The 16,101-nt window shown below is 41.8% G+C and overlaps 1 protein-coding gene across 1 annotated transcript in view; it reads right to left on the bottom strand.

The window, feature by feature from the left end:
* Nucleotides 1–1,343: 1,343 nt before the first annotated feature.
* LOC142488248 (transmembrane channel-like protein 2) overlaps nucleotides 1,344–16,101 on the bottom strand; it is a 93,093-nt gene continuing 78,335 nt past the window's right edge. Inside the window, exons 15-21 of the mRNA XM_075588619.1 lie at nucleotides 12,876–12,943; nucleotides 8,481–8,720; nucleotides 5,709–5,834; nucleotides 4,696–4,774; nucleotides 4,251–4,374; nucleotides 1,842–2,179; nucleotides 1,344–1,637 (exon numbers count right to left, since the gene is read on the bottom strand). Of these exons, the coding sequence (XP_075444734.1) occupies nucleotides 1,344–1,637; nucleotides 1,842–2,179; nucleotides 4,251–4,374; nucleotides 4,696–4,774; nucleotides 5,709–5,834; nucleotides 8,481–8,720; nucleotides 12,876–12,943 (1,269 nt within the window). The remainder of the gene's footprint in view (nucleotides 1,638–1,841; nucleotides 2,180–4,250; nucleotides 4,375–4,695; nucleotides 4,775–5,708; nucleotides 5,835–8,480; nucleotides 8,721–12,875; nucleotides 12,944–16,101) is intronic.

The following is a 16,101-nucleotide window of genomic DNA, read 5'->3' as shown; positions in this document are numbered from 1 at the left end:
TGTTCAATCCCTTAAATTAAAGCTGAAAGTCTGCACTTCTATTGCATCCCGGTTGTTTCATTTCAAATCCATTGTGGTGGCGTACAGAGCCAAAATTATGAAAATTGTGTCAGTGTCCAATTATTTCCGGACCTAACTGTATACCTTTGGTTGTTGCTGCGGGTTAGGGTAAGTCTTAGTTAACTTTTGCTCAGACGCTTCAGCCTTTACAATCTGGTGTTTTATTGGGGCAGTGTCCCCAACTATTACTGTACCCTTGTCTTCATGGATATTGGTTTCCATGGCATCCAGCCACTTGGGCACGGCCAATACGTTTTCCTGTAGTGGAGCTACAGGGCTTTACTGTTCCGCAGAGGCTCCTTCTGTTTTAACTCTACCGTCATCTTTTCCATGGACTGCTTCTGTAAACCAAGTGTCTGTTTTAGGTTTGAAACCTTGTTCTCCAACTTCACCTAAGAAACCTCCTGCTGGACAGCAGTAGAGTCTACCGTAGCATCCAGCTCAGTCTTCAGAGCCTTTCTCAGGTCTTGAAGCTGTCCTTCTGCACTTCTTTTTCCACTAGTGCAGCTGCGAGTTCAACTTCTTTGGAGCTGAGTCACGATTCCACCTCTTCTAGCAAAGGCAGAGCAAGCATAAATCTGTTAACTTTTCTCTATTTCTGAGCTGCAGCTGCTCCTCCCGGGCCCTGTCCAGCTCCCATTGCAGCCGGCCCTCTCAGTCTCATAGCAGGCCACCTGACGGATGGACACCTCCTCTCTCTCTAACTTTTTGCGAGCTGTATCTTTAGCGCTGTAATCTGCATTTGCAGCTCTGCAATTTGAACTGGAAGTCTCCTCTCAGGGCCTTCACCTTTTCCTGGTGCTTGCTCTGAGTTTGCATCAACGCATCCTTCATATTTTGGAGCTCTGCAGATTTCATCACCAAGGTCACTGCTGGTTCTGTTTTCCATGCCTCTTTCTCCTTGGCGTACTGACTCTTGGGATGGAGCAGCCTCTCTGGTTCTCCATGTCTTGTTCCAGTTTCTGGACCTTCTCCCGTTCCCTCTCATACAGCGTCACCTGGCATCTTAGCTCCACCTCCAGTGATGCTCGGGTAAGACTCAATGTGGCCTTCAGCTCCTCATTCGGTGGGGACACACTGTGTACTCAGTCACTCCTGTAGTACTTGCTGCTTTACTTTACCAAGCTCTGCTTTGAATGTGCAACCCTCTCGTTGAGAAACTTCTAGCTCGGTGATTAAGTGTTGAACGTCTTGCTGTGACATCTCATATTACCGTTTCCAGTCAACACTCTTTCTGTCTGACTCGCTCGGCTTTCCATTGCTGGTGGTAGGAGTAGTCTTTGTCAAGTCAAGTCAAGCTTTCCTGTCAAGTCAAGCTTTCCTGACCATCTGAGGTAAACATTTTCTGGAGCTTCTGTTGCAAATGGAGGCTGCCCTTTCGCTGTGCCACATGAGTCCTCCTCCTTCTCATCATCATCATTGTCAGCATCATCCTCATCCGAACTGCAAGGATAGTGTTTAATGTGGCCTGCCTCTTGATAGCCTAAACATGTCTCGTGCAGTTCCTTTTTCGGGGTCCCATCTACTTTGACATCACACGTCCTATTGTTTTCTAAATTACCCTTCTCTATAACAGTCTGTTTAACCGCAGAAACCCAGCTTGAAAAATGCCCCGCAGAAAGGTTACATTCAATTGTTCAGTGTTCTGAGGGCAAACTGCAGCCACATGTCCAAGTTCATGGCATTTGTAGCACTCTGTGTACTTTCCAAAACTGGGTCTGGGTTTTATCTCCACTCTACTGGGAATAAGAGTCCCTCCTAGGGGCTGTGGAATTTCTTACTCCTTTATACGAGTCTATGAGTCCTTGGGGACTGTTATTCCGAGGAACAGTCTTACCGGACTTCCTGACGTGCAGGAAGCGGGGACCGGAAAACTCATCTGGACTTGAACTCCTGGACATCTCCTCAGCAGTCAAGTGACGTTCAACTAAGGACACCAACTGCTCTGTGTTTTTGGTGTCACTCTGGCTTACCCACTTCTGGATGGTGCGGGGAAGACCCCTCAAGAACCAGTCTATGACGACTCTTTCAATGACTGCGGTGGTGGTACATACCTCAGGCTGGAGCCACTTCCTTGCAGAGTGTATAAGGTCATAGAGCTGGGAGCGGGAAGTCTTCTCTGTTTTTTAATGCCAGGAGTGGAACCGTTGGGACTGAACCGCGAGGGTGACCCCTAACTGTGCCATAATCTCAGCCTTCAGGGTGTCATAGTTTTTAGCTTGCTATACACACACACAACAAACACACACACATACACTAAGAGGTGCAATTTCCTATACAGTCATGTGAAAAAGAAAATATACCCTCTTTGAATTCAATGGTTTTACAAATCAGGACATAATAACAATCATCTGTTCCTTAGCTGGTCTAAAAATGAGGTAAATACAACCTCAGATGAACAACAACACATGACATATTACACCGTGTCATGATTTATTTATTTATTTAAAAAACATAAAGCCACAATGGAGAAGCCATATGTGAAAAACTAAGTACACCCTTACTGCTTCCATAGAAATTAAGATGCTAAGTAGCAGACTACTAGTGCTGCTAATCACCTTGATTAATTGATCATCAGTAAGTGTGACCACCTCTATAAAAAACGAAGTTTTAGCAGTTTGCTGGTCTGGAGCATTATGGTGTGTGTTAACACAATGCCAAGGAGGAAAGACATCAGCAATGATCTTAGAGAAGCAATTGTTGCTGCCCATCAACCTGGGAAGGGTTATAAGGCCATTTCCAAACAACTTAAAGTCCATCATTCTACAGTGAGAAAGATTACTCAAAAGTGGGAAACATTCAAGACAGTTGCCAATCTTCCCAGGAGTGGACATCCCAGCAAATTCACCCCAAGGTCAGACCGTGCAATGCTCAGAGAAATTGCAAAAAACCCAAGAGTTACATCTCAGACTCTACATGCCTCAGTTAGCATGTTAAATGTTAAAGTACATGACAGTACAATTAGAAAAAGACTGAACAAGTATGGTTTGTTTGGAAGGGTTGCCTCTTCTCTCTAAAAAGAACATGGCAGCACGGCTTAGGTTTGCAAAGCTGCATCTGAACAAACCACAAGACTTCTGGAACAATGTCCTTTGGATAGACGAGACCAAAGTGGAGATGTTTGGCCATAATGCACAGCGCCACGTTTGGCGAAAACCAAACACAGCATATCAGCACAAACACCTCATACCAGGGTGATGATTTGGGCTTGTTTTTTGCAGGACCTGGGAACCTTGCAGTCATTGAGTCGACCATGAACTCCTCTGTATACCAAAGTATTCTAGAGTCAAATGTGAGGCCATCTGTCCGACAGCTAAAACTTGTCTGAAATTGGGTCATGCAACAGGACAATGATCCCAAGCCCACCAGCAAATCTACAACAGAATGGCTGAAAAAGAAAAGAATCAAGGTGTTGCAATGGCCCAGTCAAAGTCCAGACCTCAACCCGATTGAAATGCTGTGGCTGGACCTTAAGAGAGCTTTGCATAAACAAATGCCCACAAACCTCAATGAACTGAAGCAACGTTGTAAAGAAGAGTGGGCCAAAATTCCTCCACAATGATGTGAGAGACTGATAAAGTCATACAGAAAATGATTACTTCAAGTTATTGCTGCTAAAGGTGGTTCTACAAGCTATTGAATCATAAGGTGTACTTAGTTTTTCACATATGGCTTCTCCATTTTGGCTTTATTTTTGTTAAATAAATCATGACACAGTGTAATATGTCATGTGTTATTGTTCATCTGAGGTTGTATTTACCTAATTTTAAGACCTGCTAAGGAACAGATGATTGTTATTATGTCCTGATATGTAAAACTATGGAATTCAAAGAGGGTGTACTTTCTTTTTCACATGACTGTATATATTCTTTGTAAAATTGACTGTGTGAGGAAATAGCTAATTTTCCATTTCAACTTTGCTGTATCTTCTTTGCTTATTCCTTCCTTGCACCTTCGATTAAACATACCACCCTCATCTTACACAAGATTGGCCTTCCAAGCCACATGAAAGATCTCATATTTACAAAAGAAATGAGAGAGGTCAAATTAGCTCCAATGACCAGCTGATTCAACTCATTTTCCTCTCAAGCTATGGATACACTAAAAACATACACACACATATATATATATAAATATATATTTATTTGACAAATTGCAGTTAATGAATTCTAATGCTACATGAAGATTACCTGTTTCAGCTGTTTGAAGCCTGAGAGCATTCCTTGCACTCGGTGGAAGTAATTCTTCTAAGTCTCTCATTATAGAATTAGCCTCAGTATTGTTGTTCCTTTTATTTTTGTCTTCTTCTCTTTGCTGGACAAAAAAAAAAAAAGCATATTGGGGTGTCCATGCAATTAATGAGATTCTGTACAGTACAACATTACAATGGTTAAATCATAGGGCTAGTAGAAGCTAAGGGCTTTTCTCCGTCACGTCATGTGAACTACAATTGAATCTATACAACCTCATATTCTGATAAAAACTGTTATTTTATTTCTATTCTGAAACAAAATAATCACAGTAATTTTATACTACAAGTTCTTTTCCATTTGAATTTGGAAACAAATGTATTTAGAAAGCATTTTTGCTAAAGAATATACTCTATCATGAAATAAATGATAAAAGCTGACTTACCATCTGCATTTTCTTCTTCAAGTCTATGTTTGCTTGTTGATAAGCTTTAGAAACAGCATTGAGGTAATAAATAGCCAGTCTGCAAAATATGGCAGGGTACAGATTATACATCATTATTATACATCAATAAACAACATTAACATATTACCTATTACTGTGGCATGTTTCATAAAGTACGATAATCCCCTTGGAGTTCTGGGTAATGTACATTTTTCTTCCTTAGTTTTCAAACTTTTCCAGTGAAAACTACTGGACCAAATGATCTGAACCACCTAATTATCCGAACGCAGCTCAGTACTTCCTATATACAGTATGAACATCTTTCAGAAACCCACTGTCCCCCAGTTTCACAAAGAAGTTGGATGGGTCCTTTATCTTTTATATCCTTTCACGCCTGCGTTTGTCATAGTCTCTTGCACTCTTGCTGCAATGTCTAACTTTAAACACAATATGCTGTGTGCTAATTTGCAGTCCTTTGTTTGTCACTACCCAGAAACTTCTACAGCCTAATTGCTGTACGACATCTGACAATGATTTTAATGAAGCCAGTTTAGGGGACCTGTGGAAGTCATACAAATGCACTCACTGGCTCCTTGTCCTTGCAATAAACATGTACAAATGCATGGATTATGTTTATAAATTATGGAAGAGTCTCTGTTTAATGTATTTTTTTGGTAAAATACTTTAATTTAATAAACATATTCCTAATTCTATATATACATCTAAGAGCAGCCTTGTTTACTGGTAACCTTATGTATGGTGTATATCAATGGTAATTTTAATGGAAACAAAATAAATCATATATTGATCTCCTTTGCTAAACAAACTCTTGTATCCTCCTCTACGACTTATTTTATTCTACATCCTGTCTGTCAATATACAGGACCTTTATTTTTATTGTTCTGCTTTCTCTTTGTGCCCAATAATTCCACCATTATGCACTGTGTAAGTCAATGTCTTTTATATCCAAATTACAAATCACAATAATATTTATAAATGAGAAAAGTACTTACACCATAAGAAGAATGGCAGGTATAATTAGTCCGGGATTTGCTATAGAACTCAGGATTTTGGCAACAAAAGGTGGGAAATCAGTCTGCATTGTTTCTTGGATAACATCAAACATTCTTTTCTTCCCACTAGAAACACAAGGGATTACTTATATTGACAGCACCAACATTATGGGCCATATTTATTAAGCAGTCTTCTGCCGTAAGATACTCTACATCTTAAAGACACATTACAGCCCAGTCAATGTGCTGAGAGGTGTTTTTCAGTACTGGAAGGTACCCTTTGGCAGAAGACTGCTTAGTTAATTTAACCCAATATCCTAATTTCCTCATAACCATTACAGCGCTCACACTTTTGTTACATTGCTCATTGTATTCGCCTCCATATACACCAGTTTACAGTCCTAACGCTGAGTGTATTATCTTAAGCATTAAAGTATCAATCCTGTATTCACCTTGTCTGACAGGTATTAAATCCAATTTAAATGAATAGAGCTTGGATATTTCCACTCATAAAATTAAAATAAAGACCTTTTGACTATTTAAAGACATTTAATTCTGTTTATAAAAAATTTAAAAAAAAAGATTTATCAAAGAGCAAGCAGGCTGTGTTTTACTAACAAATCAGATCAGATTCTCCCCCTCAGATATTTAATATACTCACATAAAGGGATCTGAATATCTTATACACAGAATGTTACCTGCAAATAATAATTCTCATTTCACTTTTTTCACTATTCTAACTATTGCCTTATCGTAAGAAGGCAATAGTTAGAAAGACAGATACTCTTCTCTGGGAAAAACAATATGGAGAAGTAACTCATACGTCCTGTAAGGTGTATCCCAACCTGAATAAAAAAATCTGGTTTTGAGACAAGGACTACTTTTTATGTAGGGATTTCTCCCTTTGTATCTAATACTGTACATACAGTACTTTTCAAAGGACAATATAATGTACATATCGGATGGGATGTATCCCATTGTGTCTGGTTTACAACTTGTTTTTAGTTTAAGACGCCTTCTTGCTCAGGAAGACACCTTCTGACACATTTACTTGAAACTTGAATGGGCCATAAGGTGTGTTGGAATAGCACAGTTTAGCAATCTTGAGCCTTTTCTGTTTGCAGAAAAATATTACGAGTCAGGGCTCATAAGGTATGAAAAGAGAAAGTTATTTTAGGGGGTGAAATGTAAGTGATGTTATAAAAATCTTATTCTGGTTTGCTAGTAATGGTCCGTATTTACCTTGCCATTTGTCACCTTTTTTTCCCCTCCACTCCTAATACTATTTCAATTTGTATTAGGGGTGATTAGGATGGTAATTATGCATTAAGTATGGTATTCTCAACTCATCCTCATTTTCATCACTCTTACACATATTGATCACCTCCACAGACGTCAACACTACCAGTATTACCCTCTTAAATCTAGATACCGTTATTACACATACAGTATTAATAGATAGTGCTCATACAATTGCACAGGGCCACTCTGTAAAAAGTGACAATTTGCAGCCACAAGTAAATCAATTGTTTAGGAACTTAGCAAACACACATAAATATTTCATGCATACCCATGAAAATCAATGCCACACTCCGTGTGGTAGCTAGACATTTGCGGGCCCCCGGGCAAAAACAATTTCAGGGCCCTCTCTCTCACCTTGCTCTCTCTCTCTCTCTTCGCGCGCTCTCTCTCTGCTCTCTCTGCTCTCTTTTCTCTCTCTCTCTCTCTTTGGTCTATCTCACTCTCTCTCTCTGCTCTCTCTCTCTCTCTGCTCTGTGCTCTCTCTTTGGTCTTTCTCTTTGCTCTCTCTCTCTTTGGTCTTTCTCTTTGCTCTCTCTCTCTTTGGTCTTTCTCTTTGCTCTCTCTCTCTTTGGTCTCTCTCTCTGCTCTTTCTTTGCTCTCTGCTCTCTCTCTGCTCTCTCTGCGCTCTCTCTCTCATGTCTTTCTTTTCTCTCATGTATTTCTCTCTTGAACTTCATTTTCTCTTTGTGTATCCTTTCCCTTTCATGTCTGTTTTTACCCCTGTGCTTTAACCCTTCCCCTCCCTCTCACCGTTCCCAGCCTGTCTCTCAGGCTGCAGCTCCAGTCTCACGGTGCACTACTTGAGGTCCCACCCCCTGACACATGCCCCGCCCACCTGCAGAGGAAGGGATTTTCCTCTGTGCTTACTGGCCGCTGCAGGGAATTAATGTGTAGGCAGGGGGCCGGGCCGCTGACAGGGGGGGAGAGCGGGCCCCCCAAGAGCACGGGCCCCCGGGCTTTGCCTGGGCTATAGCTACACCCCTGGTCAGACTCCCAACCTGACTCCATGTCATCATGAGACTCTAATCCTCTCCTTGTTTTTAAAGGCTCCATTTGCCATATAGATTTAGAACTATTAGGTTGCGGCCAGGGTGATGATGAGCGGGCGCGTGCGCTCGCACCATGAAACACATTGCAAACAATGTGTGTGGCCAGTGTGAGCACTCAACTGCTTGCAGAGACAAGTAAATTTGTTTCTGCAGCTTGCTGGTGCGTCACGTGAGCGGTTCGCCCAATGAGGGCGAACTAGCTCCGTGACATCATGGCCATGCCCCCACACGTGCGCAACTAGCTGGCCAGGAATTGCACGGCCAATCAGAGTGCTAGACATCATGGCGCTCGAGTGCCAGCGCACATGCTCCCAGCCTGGCCGCAGCCTTATGAACCAGATATCAAGAAATATAGACTTTATCGCAGTATGAAGATGGAGCAAGAGTGGCAATACTGGTAATATAATATCCCTTACTATACCTGAAAGGTCCGCAGTCAAAGGACGGTGACAAAGACATAATTGTGTAGGCCACAGGCAGGAGACTCAGGAAAAGAATAAGCAGAAGCAGCCCCATGTAGAAGTTATTTGATTTGGATGCTTTGAAGACACGTTCATGAGGAACATTACTGCTCATAACTGCCCAGCACTGGAAGTACATGGAGGTCAGCAACCTGAGGACATTTATTCCAATTAACCCAGGAGCATAAAATGAACCCATCCTGTGAGAAATAGAAAGAGAAGATCACTGAGAAATCTGCATAATAGGAAGACAGAAACTTCCTCTACCGTCCACACATTGTATTTACATATGATTCATATTAGGCATTATGCAGTAACACAAATGCTTTCTCACTGGGCTTTTTTATTAAAACAATCATTATGCTGCAGCAGGTTCTACTACTGTCAGGCTACAGTATGTGCTGTTAAAGAGAAGAACAATGCAGATGAAGGGTGGGCATTTTCACTGGTGTTTGGCTTTTCTTTCTTTTCAATATATTTTAGATTTGGTATTGGTTCAAAAAAATATGTGTTTTGGTTTTTGATGAAAAAAAAATGAAGGCAAAAACTCATGCTTAATACCCCTTTCCCCTGTCTTCTGCTGTCACGCCTCCCTTGACGATGGGATCTAATCATCCGAGGAGGCGGCGGCAGCAGAAGACAGGGAGCGTCTCTTATCTGCAGGTAACTCTTCAGGCCCTATAGTTGCATGGAGGAGACAGGGACACTCTCCCCCACCCACCACATGTCATCCATCCTCGCATGTCACCCCTCCCCCGTCTCTCTCTCCCCTCGTAAGTAAATCTCTGACACTCACTGGTCACTCTCTAACCCTCATGAGTCACTATGTAACACTCACGAGTCACTCTCTAACCCTCACGAGTCACTCACTAACCCTCACGAGTCACTCTCTAACCCTCACGAGTCACTCACTAACCCTCACGAGTCACTCTAACCCTCACAAGTCACTCACTTAGCCTCACGAGTCACTCACTAACCCTCACGAGTCACTCACTAACCCTCACGAGTCACTCTCTAACCCTCACGAGTCACTCTGTAACCCTCACGAATCACTCACTAACCCTCATGAGTCACTCTCTAACCCTCACGAGTCACTCTCTCACCCTCACGAGTCACTCTCTAACCCTCACGAGTCACTCACTAACCTTCACGAGTCACTCTGTAACCCTCATGAGTCACTCACTAACCCTCATGAGTCACTCTCTAACCCTCACGAGTCACTCTCTAACCCTCACGAGTCACTCTCTAACCCTCACGAGTCACTCACTAACCTTCACGAGTCACTCTCTAACCCTCACGAGTCACTCACTAACCCTCACGAGTCACTCTAACCCTCACGAGTCACTCTCTAACCCTCACAAGTCACTGTCTAAACCTCACGAGTCACTTAGTAACCCTCAGGAGTCACTTTCTAACCCTCAGGAGTCACTCTCTAACCCTCACGAGTCACTCTCTAACCATCACGAGTCACTCTCTAACCCTCACGAGTCACTCTCTAACCCTCACGAGTCACTCTCTAACCCTCACAAGTCACTGTCTAAATCTCACGAGTCACTTAGTAACCCTCAGGAGTCACTTTCTAACCCTCACGAGTCACTCTCTAACCCTCACGAGTCACTCTCTAACCCTCACGAGTCACTCTCTAACCCTCACAAGTCACTGTCTAAACCTCACGAGTCACTTAGTAACCCTCAGGAGTCACTTTCTAACCCTCAGGAGTCACTTTCTAACCCTCACGAGTCACTCTCTAACCATCACGAGTCACTCTCTAACCCTCACGAGTCACTCTCTAACCCTCACGAGTCACTCTCTAACCCTCACAAGTCACTGTCTAAACCTCACGAGTCACTTAGTAACCCTCAGGAGTCACTTTCTAACCCTCAGGAGTCACTTTCTAACCCTCACGAGTCACTCTCTAACCCTCACGAGTCACTCTCTAACCCTCACGAGTCACTCTCTAACCATCACGAGTCACTCTCTAACCCTCATGAGTCACTCTCCAACCCTCACGAGTCACTCTATAACCCTCACGAGTCACTCTATAACCCTCACGAGTCACTCTATAACCCTCACAAGTCACTCACTAGCCCTCACAAGTCACTCACTAGCCACTCTCTAACCCTCACAAGTCACTCACTAGCCCTCACGAGTCACTCTCTAACCCTCACAAGTCATTCACTAACCCTCACGAGTCACTCTCTGCCCGCTGACTCCCATGCCAATTTTAGGGAGGGAAATATCGTAAAGTCCAGGCCCAAGTGGGAACCAAAAGCAATTGGTTTCTTCCATTTCGATTAGGCTCAGGAACAGAGATTCGATCTCTTTGTTCTCATTAATCCGATGAATCCGAACCACAAGAAGTCTTGGGACTCGGATTCAGGGAATCTAATACTCCCCTTGTTCTGCGGGGTTCGGATTCCAGGAGTCTTGGGACTCGGATTCAGGGAATCTAATACTCGCCTTGTTCTGCGGGGTTCGGATTCCAGGAGTCTTGGGACTCGGATTCAGGGAATCTAATACTCGCCTTGTTCTGTGGGGTTCGGATTCCAGGAATCTCACTTTGACAGTAATGCATTCCAGGACTCTAGTTGCCATTTTGTTCGACTACATATCATTTGTTGATATTGTACAATGTAAATTAATTATATAGCAGAAAAGTCACATCATTGCTAAAGAAACTCCGTTTCAAATGAAAACTTTAACACAAATCGACACCATCTTCTTCTGTTGCCAAATGCTCCCTCTCTCATTTAGAGCCATAAATGACATCACAAATTGGATAGCGTAGAGATGCAGAACACTGAACGTGGCAGCACACAAAGGAAACCATGAAGCCCATTACGTGTTATGATATAGCTTAATTATTTAATCGATATTTAGGCCTGTCTTGATATACTGTATGTGATGTGGCTCATGGCTGTACCAATGTTTGTGAGCCAATTCAGCTTATTTCTCTAACCTGAGCTGCAGATAGATCAAGACGCGGTGCTTTGCAGCCCAGGTAATTAGACTGCAGCCTTTTTAACCTTGAGCCTGTTTATATTTCCTGTTGGAGAGACAAACACAGTGACAAGCTTTGTGTTGCTAAAGCTTTGAAGCCTTACTGGTGGGTGAGAAAGACAGACTCTGCTAGTCTAGTCTGCCCTGAAGGTAAAGGTAACCCCTGTCCGAGGTACCTATAGCCTTTTCCTGGGACCACTCTCTGTCTAGGCAGGTCTGAACACCTCCATATATGGACTGTATCCTGTACATATTTTATTTTTGATTTATTGGAGACAAAATAAACTCCACCTTTGCATTCAATGACAGTTTGTGTGTTCTGCTTCTCTTTCTTCTCCTCCTTCCTTCTCCCCACTTACAATACATTAAATACACAAAATTATTATATGAGAACATTCAGATTAAGGTTTTTCTTAATTGGGGTGTAGCTTACCTTTAATGTTATAATGCCCATTTTTTACCTTAAGTATCTCCTTATGAAACACATCTAAAAGCTGCTGTCAGTTTAGCCACAGATAGCAAGTTATGAATCTTCAGGTCAGCCACGTACAATATCATTTCAACTGTAACCTCCCCTCCTTGTGTTGGTTACTAATGTAATCTAAGGAGTTAATAGTAAGCAGTGGATGATATGATTCACCCTATGATGACACTTGGAACGACGTGCTAGGGGATATAAGAGTCAGAGGAAATGTTCTGGAAGGTTAGGTTCAAGAAGGAGAGAACTGTAGGAGCCTCGGGAAGTAGAAGCTGAGGGAAAGTCCCCCTAGTAAAGGAAAGATTAGGTTAGCCCCCCTATTTATTGTTTTTTTTAGTTAGGGACAGTGCCCTAACAGTTATAACTCTTACAACAATGTACAGAAGTTATATGCTGGTCCCAGAAATGCAGACATGTCACAGAGAGCTGCCTAGATAGGGCTCTGGGATGTCACGAGATCAGCCCCACAAGAGGATCTCCATATACAGAGGTATTAGCCCTTGAGAAAGTGAATGTTTCCTACAGGAGAAAAGAGGGTAATAACCTTTCCAGAGCAGGACAGGATCTCAGAAGGGGCCCAGGGAAGAGCTATGTATAGAGTGATAACAGTATCAATGAAGCAATGTAGAACCATGTCAATCTTATTGTAAATGTGGATGCAGTGTTCCCAAGCTTTGGAACATGAATAAAGATTGAAGTTGTACTATAAAACTCCTGGGACCCATCTTTTCCATTGCCCAGCCGACCACATCCAGCACCCTGAGACAAGGTAAATCTATGCTGATGTTAAACACACAACTACCTCAATGCAATCTCCCTAGGAAGCCGGGCAGGGAGGGTTACACAACCATGCAAGACTTTTTGAAAAATACATTACCAGATCATCCCTTGATTGAAGATCAATCCCAAAACATTCCCACTGATATCAAATTCTGCATAGGAAGGCTGTATGAAGAAGAAAACCTGTGTGTTACTATGCATTGGAATTTACCATTTACAAGTCAGAGGGGGAGACAGATGAAGTTCCGATATCGGGTATCGGAGCTGTATTGGTGTTTATTGCCATTTAAGTCAATGGCAGTTAATGAGGGATCCAAATCCAATTCTCCTTTTCAGAGCTCCATGACTTAATACGTGTACAGTATGACGAAAAAGGCAAACGTCGGCACTCGAGAGGCCTTGGTACAAATGTTAAAATGTATTGTGAGATCAACATTTCGATCTTTGTCAAGATTATTATGAATTAATATGAGAATGCCAGAGGATTATACATACAGTATTTACATTTGTAATCCTTCACTGACTGATCTGACATTTGAGACATGATATCCCCATCTCTTGACTCCCTCTTCCATATGCACAAGCACATGGTGTGTGTGTCCGATTTAAAGTCTCTTCAGTAAGCAAATCTGTAAGAGAAATTAAGATACAGTACAGGTGTGGCAAACCTTACTGTCTCCGGAGCTGCGGCCCAAACAGTAAAAATCTGTGGCTCTGGAGACAGTGTCTCGCTGAGGGGTGTCTCTGCTTCCCTATCGGAACACTGCAGCATTAATCCTCTGGTTCCAGAGCCCCGTGGTCACAGGATCACAGGTGACCTCTGTGCCGCGAACCTTAAGGTTTGCTACATCTGTAAATGAAGGGAAATAGCAAAGCACAATAACTTTTAATGCTTGGTGAAATTTGGCAAAATGAAGTGTCAGTGTCACATGGCTGGCAAACCAATGTGAAGATTTCACAGATCTCTAGTATTTATCATTGCTCAGCAGTCATAATAAATATTTGCTATTTGAAAAAGGTTACAATAAAAATATCCTGCTGGTTTAGGCAACTCAGTGTTTTATATCATCAACCAATATCTTAAAACTGGCTTTTTTTACATTCGTAGAAAGAAAAAAGCTGCAGTTTTTGTAGGAGTCTTAAAAAGTTAAGGGAATACAAGATATTTAAATAGTGTCTGACTACAAATCACAGGACAGTTTTAATTATAAGTGCTACAGTATTTGTCTATCATGATGAAACATGTTAATGCTGGTTGCTTCAATTGACTGTTATAAATAAGTATTGTATTGTATGTCTTTAAATAGCGCCATTAATGTACATAGCGCGTCACAGTAGTAATACATGGGGTAATCAAATAAATAACAGATAATATAAATAACAGGTCATGGGAATAAGTGCTTCAGACATAAAAGTAACATTAAGGAAAAGGAGTCCCTGCTCCGAGGAGCTTACAGTCTAATTGGCATGTAGGGAAAACGTACAGACAAGTAAATGTGATAACGTGATTGGTGAAAAAAACTGGCGCTAATTAAGTGCTAGTGATCACTTAAATTACAGTGAATATATATAACTCATAAATAGTGATATCGAAGAAAATCGTGACTCAAATAGTGCAAAAGTGAAAGTATAATATAAGTTGCAACCCCCTGCTCAGACCCTCTGGAAGGGACTGTCTTGACTGGTCCCAGAAGATCAAACGATATTTTCTCAACCCAGGGGGAGCATGTGGGAGAAAACACAACAAGAAAACACACTAAGTGCAGACTGGAATGTACAGGTGTGAGATGATTGTGATGCTTGGCCTCTAAGTGCTGCCTACTCACAGGATGTAGGTAGGATATGTATAGTGGCGTGATCAGTAGAATCTGGTGGGTCCCTCTGAGTAAACACGGGAGGTGGCTGGAACTGGGGTATCATTAGCAGGTGTACATGGAAAGATAAAAACAGACCTCCATGGTGCAGATCAATGGTATACAAAAAACTTTATGAAAGGATATAAAATGTGCACTCACAATATTTAAAAACAAAATAAGCGTTTTTCACTATATAAGTGATGGGAGGGTAGGGATGGTTGCCTCAGCTCACCGCACCGCCGATATCCTGGATAGTTCTCCTCCGCAGGCTCCCTGCTACACCCAGGCAGTGTGGGGATCTCCAGCTGCGGTCTCTCCGGTGCGTCGCGTCACTTCCGGTCTGCACGATCAGCTCCGTCGCGTCACTTCCGGTTCGGCGGTTGATTGGCAGTTCGCGGGCACCAATCCTCTCACCTCCTGGGCGGGTCCACTCTACGCGTTTCGCCAATGGAATGGCTGGCTTCGTCAGGAGTATGGACCCCCCCCTTCCAGTGTTGCTTTATATACCCTATACAATTGCTAGTTTAATTAACCTCTGCAGTACTGGTATAAAGTCTATAGACATGGTTAGATGTATTCACAAATTCATGCTAAAAAACGGGGTCAGAGTGGGGAGATTTGAAATACCTCTCCAATCAATTGATAATCCTTTTGATTAATTAATAAGTAAATTTAGGCTGTAGGTAGTGGGGGGAGAAAAACGAATAAACAAAAAGTGGCAAAAATGTATGGGCTAAAAAATAAGCTTAATAAAAGATCTATAAATAATCTATAAAAATACTATAAAAATACAATTCATTATAATAAAGTTCAGTAAAGTAGGTAAATTGAGTAATGAGGATGTGAATACATCCCTAAAACCATGCTCCAGCATGGTTCTTAGTTAAAGGGACAGTGCAGTAGCAGCATGTACATCACTAAAATTCATGTTAGGTACTATTAGTTTTTATATAATATTTCCAAAAAGACTTTAATCTATTCTGAACTAGACCTTATGGACAGACTCCTCTTACATGACACTCAAAAAGGAATATATAATATACTAACAAAGTCTAAACCTATAAACGACGCATATGGAAACGGAGGTTCCTGATTAACCTATGGAGGGCGGAGATGAATAGAGAGGAAAGGAATCCATATTAGAATACATGTGACAATCACAAATGCTATAATAACGTATACGATTATGGCAGTGTAAACAATGACAATATAAGGAGAGAGACAGTCCTTAAAAGCATATAAAAAAATATATATATAAAAAACATATAAAACCACTAAAATTAATGCAAGGATTTTATTTTAGAGAGGCTTTTTATTTCAGGAAGGGGGCCACATCTATCTCCATGTTTAATCCTCTGGGATGGAGTGATCTCAATTTGTGTATCCAAAAGGACTCTCTTTTGATAAGCTCTGTATTCCTATCTCCTCCACGCCAGTGTTGTTTAACGAATTCTATTGGCATGTACG

The sequence above is a fragment of the Ascaphus truei genome, chromosome 2, assembly GCF_040206685.1.
Source record: "Ascaphus truei isolate aAscTru1 chromosome 2, aAscTru1.hap1, whole genome shotgun sequence".
In the NCBI taxonomy this organism is placed as follows: domain Eukaryota; kingdom Metazoa; phylum Chordata; class Amphibia; order Anura; family Ascaphidae; genus Ascaphus; species Ascaphus truei.
The sequence above is the reverse complement of the archived record's forward strand: the minus strand, read 5'-3'. Positions and strand labels throughout refer to the sequence as shown.